Source organism: Argentina silus (genome assembly GCF_951799395.1).
Source record: "Argentina silus genome assembly, chromosome: 9".
Taxonomy (NCBI): domain Eukaryota; kingdom Metazoa; phylum Chordata; class Actinopteri; order Argentiniformes; family Argentinidae; genus Argentina; species Argentina silus.
Window position 1 is genome coordinate 9,669,048 of NC_139663.1, and position 4,899 is coordinate 9,673,946.

Consider the following 4,899-nt stretch of genomic DNA (forward strand, 5'->3'; position numbering starts at 1 on the left):
ATACATACATACTGGTGTTCAACACAACACTACACACATCACAACAAAAGATAGCATAATGCAATTCAACACAAACACCAGAACAAAACAGTCAAAGCAATCCTCAAAATTGCACCTCACAGTGGGGGGGATCACAAAGAGGATTTATTTCATAAAAAAAGAGATAGGGATAGGGATAGAGATGTGTATATGTGCTTGCAAATGTGCATGTTTTTGTGTGTGTGTGTGTGTGCTCTATGATATATCTCTGCTTCCTCACACTGATCTGTTTGAGCCTCTTTTCTTTAGATTGATATCCTCTTTTCACCCACGGGTGCCCTCAACAAAGTCCACAATTGACGATGCTGAAATTGTGTTGGATTAAAATGTTTTTCTCTTAGGGATAACAGTAGGAGTAACACAAATCAAATACATAATAAGCAATATACAACAGTCTCGGCATCAGACAAAACGCCTCTCCTCTCTTCTCCTCTCTTCTCTTCTCTTCTCTTCTCTTCTCTTTTCTAATTCATCTCTGACGATTCAACGCTGAACTTTAGGAAGTAAAGCTCTTTCGTCTTTCAAATCTGCTATCTCCACTTTATGTGTTTAAATCCTCTCGCTCATCAGCTTTTCTGATAAGATATCACACGCTTGGATTTCTTTGATCTCGCTTTGAAATGTTTGAGAGATGCTGCCAGGCAGCACCGTATCTATTGTCCCCTCTAATATCTCGCCTTCCTCTTTTTTTTCCCTCTTTCTGTCTGTCTATCTCTCTCCATCTCCCTCTCTCTCTCTCTCTCTCTCTCTCTCTCTCTCTCTCTCTCTCTCTCTCTCTGTCTGTCTGTCTGTCTGTCCCTCTCTCTCCCTCTCTCTCTCTCCCTCTCTCTCTCTCTCTCTCTCTCTCTCTCTCTCTCTCTCTCTCTCTCTCTCTCTCTCTGTCTGTCTGTCCCTCTCTTTCCATCTCTCCATCTGTCTCTGTGTGTGTAGAGTCTGTGAGCAGACGATCGAGGGAACCTGTCTGCCCCACTGTCCAGCGACACCATGAGCTGGAGCTTCCTCACGCGGCTGCTGGAGGAGATCCACAACCACTCCACCTTCGTGGGGAAGCTGTGGCTCACTGTGCTCATCGTCTTCCGCATCGTCCTCACCGCCGTCGGGGGAGAGTCCATCTACTACGACGAGCAGAGCAAGTTCGTCTGCAACTCGGGCCAGCCGGGCTGCGAGAACGTCTGCTACGATGCCTTCGCCCCGCTCTCCCACGTCCGCTTCTGGGTCTTCCAGATCATCCTGGTGGCCATGCCATCGCTCATGTACATGGGCTACGCCGTCAACAAGATCGCCCGCCTGGAGGAGGCTAAAGGACTGGGAGGGAGTACCACCACGGGAGGGGGAGGAGGGGGCTACACCCATAGGAGACCCAGGAAGATCTGCTTTGGGGCGCGGCAGCACCGGGGCATCGAGGAGACAGAGGAGGACCATGAAGATGACCCCATGATCTACGAGGTGCCCGAGATCGAGCCTCCACGCCCCCGCGACCCGCTGGCCCCGCGGCCAAAGCCCAAAGTACGCCACGACGGACGCCGGCGTATCCGCGACGACGGGCTGATGCGTATCTACGTGCTGCAGCTGGTGACGCGTACGGCGCTGGAGGCGGGCTTCCTGGCAGGCCAGTACCTGCTGTACGGGTTCCGCGTGACGCCCGTGTTCGTGTGCTCCTTTAAGCCCTGTCCCCACAGCGTGGACTGCTTCGTGTCGCGGCCCACGGAGAAGACCATCTTCCTGCGCATCATGTACAGCGTCACCATCCTTTGCCTCACCCTCAACGTGTGGGAGATGCTCCACCTGGGCATCGGCACCATCTGTGACATCCTGCGGCGCAGACGCTGCCCCCCCCAGGAGGACGAGTACCAGCTGGGCCTGCTGGGGCCCAGTGTGGGAGTGGGGGGCTCCGTAGGGGTGCCAGGGCCCGAGGAAGACGCCGGGGGAGGGGTGGTGGATGACGTGGGTGCTGATTATGTGGGCTACCCGTTTTCATGGAACGCCCCGTCAGCCCCACCGGGTTACAACATTGTGGTGAAGCCGGAGCAGATCCCCTACACAGACCTGAGCAACGCCAAGATGGCGTGCAAGCAGAACCGGGCCAACATCGCCCAGGAGGAACAGCAGCAGTTTGGCAGCAACGAGGAGAATTTCCCCACTGGTGGGGAGGCCCGCGTGGCCCTCAACAAAGACATGATCCAGCAGGCCCATGAGCAGCTGGAGGCTGCCATCCAGGCCTACAGTCAGCAGCACCGAGCAGAAGAGAACCTGGGAGACATCCATGATGACAAGCCCCAGAGCAACATCATCCAGGCCCTGCCTCAGCCTAAGCCACATAAGGAGCGCAAGCACCGCTTCAAACACGGGAAAGGAGGCAGCAGTGGTGGGGGGAGCAGCAGCAACAGTAGCAGTAGCAAGTCAGGCGAGGGCAAGCCCTCTGTGTGGATTTGACCCCTCTTACACGTGCACACACACACATACACACACACACACACTCACACACACACACACACATGCACACACGCACGCACGCGCACGCGCACACACGCACACACACACGCGCACACACACACACACACACACACACACACACACACACACACACACACACACACACACACTCCAGCACTGGGTTAGAGAGCTGAGGTGGTTGGATGCTCGTCATGCTGTTTTTCAGTTCCTGTGGATATTCAAATGCCATCTTCGTGCCTTAAAGAATTCCGCAAGCTGGAGGAGACAGGTGTGTTTGTGTGGAGAGGAGTGTCAAGGAGCATTTGTTGTGATTTTGCAGCAGGCTGTTTATTGGTCTGGTTGTCACCATCTAACCTGAAACACCCAACAACCTAACACTGACACAACATCTTAAACAGTCTCTAATTTTTGGGTATTTTGTTCTTCCAGTCCTGAAGCAGACTCTCAGCCTCTGTTGTCTTCCTGTTGTTCCAGTCTTCCTAAGGATTTTGAGCTGAGAAAAATTACAAAATCATAATCAGTCTGTTTTTTGGGTCTCTGATCGCATTATTTTAGCTCCAGTGTAATTTGCTCACAATCCTGATTATTCCAGATTTGGCCCTTCTAATTTGCTAGCTGGCTCTCTGCAAAGACATAATACATTAGCATCATAATGTACGGACATCATAATGGAATGAATGGCAACATAATGCAATGATTGACTTTGTAATAATGCAATGACAGCATAAAGCAATGACTTCATAATGCAATGGCCACTACTTGTGTCCTGTGACTTTGTTCTATGTGTATTATCTCTCCAAGGTCAATGATGTTTTCATATTTGTGTGACTTTTAGTTTGAGTGTGTGTTTGTGAGTGTCTAGTGGACAGGATGAGAAAACAGAGCTACACCAACTGCTGTTTTGGAACGTATGGATAGGTGGTGGAGAAAATCACTCCTACCACATGGTCTCTAATACATCTTGAGATCATTGGCATATCTTAAAAGAAGCAATAGTTCTCACTATGAATTAGCAATGTTCAGTATCAACTCCCTATTAACCAGCACTCTTTTCACTTTATTTTTGGTGTGTTTCTCAGTAGTTATGTGTCTCTAATTCTGACTCTTGGTAAGGTAAAGGTTTCTATCTCTATTGGTATTGCCTCTGCCTGGTTATTGAGTGCCCTCTGGTGGCATATCACTTTACTGCCATATGATGTGCTCGAAGAAGTACCAAAACAGGCATTTTCAGATTAGGAAAAGCAAACGTCAAGCTCTTTGGAGTCCTCTACAATCATCATCATATTGTTAGAAGTATACCTTTCATTTGGTATTAATAGAGGAGTTCCAAGTAATTTAGTTTAAGTACAATACTATAGCACCTGAAGGCGCTTGTATCCCGTTGTACAGAAGCTTGTGAAAGAGAGTCTTCCTTACGGTGTCCAAGATAAATCCTGTGAGCCTGCAATAAAAACAGCACTCCTTCGTTGAAGTAGATGTGCCTTTATGTGCTCCTTTGTCAAATGGGGAAGTCTGTCTCCCCGTGACTATGAGACCAAACACTGTTAGTGTAACAAAGACATCACTGCCAAGACATTGTGTGCTACTATGCAGCCAGGTTGTCTTGTAGCTTTGCCATGGAATTATGTGGCCATACTACTCGTGAACGAAATCTACTTGTCTATGTAAGACCAATCCTTTGTATCTTTTTGTAAAAGTTGCTCCTTTTTATATTATGTGTACAAGTGTTTTGGTGTGTTTTGGAGGATCTAATGTACTGTAGCAGAGGTCGAATTTAATTTTTTTTTATGTTCAGACCAATCATTTTCTTCTATAAAAAAACTTTTTTTTCAATAAATTGTTTTTGATAAACATAGCAATTGTTTTTCTAGATAACCTGTGGTATAGTTGTTCTAGTTTCTTTCATTGCCTTGAATATGTAAAAATAATATATTTTTACAGATAATTGCTGAAGTAAAGAAAAGAAAAATATATTTGACACAATTCTCCTTGTAAGGTCAGAGAATAGCATTTGCCATGTACCAAACTCCTGGGCTGTGTCTTATGAAATAGTTCTATCCATTTTTCAGCATTATTTTGAGATCTGCTGAACAGCTGTTTGGATGAACTGGCCAGGTTTAGAGAAGGGGGAAAACCAACTGCCAAGTCTTTTTCAGCTCTGCCACACAGCAGCTTTTTCCAAACAGATGACAATTCTGTTTGTACTGTAGGCCTTCTTTTTTTAGAACTATAGAACTCCTATTTACATACTATCTATCACAATCATACTATAAATGTCCTGGTTTTGATTTACTATGATTAGACCCCTTTGTTTTGAAACTTTTGTGAAAGCTGCAAGTAACCATAATGTAAGCACCGATAGCCAATGGTAACTGCTTCAAATAGTTCACAGGAAATCAGCTGTCA

At 47.0% G+C, this 4,899-nt stretch overlaps 1 protein-coding gene across 1 annotated transcript; it reads left to right on the plus strand.

Annotated features, from left to right (window-relative positions):
- Positions 1-1,023: 1,023 nt before the first annotated feature.
- Positions 1,024-2,472, plus strand: gjc1 (gap junction protein gamma 1; the record flags this gene model as incomplete). The annotated part of the gene is made up of 1 exon (XM_083677919.1): positions 1,024-2,472. The coding sequence occupies one exon, from the start codon at positions 1,024-1,026 to the stop codon at positions 2,470-2,472; it is 1,449 nt and encodes a 482-aa protein (XP_083534045.1).
- Between the last annotated feature and the right edge of the window lie 2,427 nt (positions 2,473-4,899).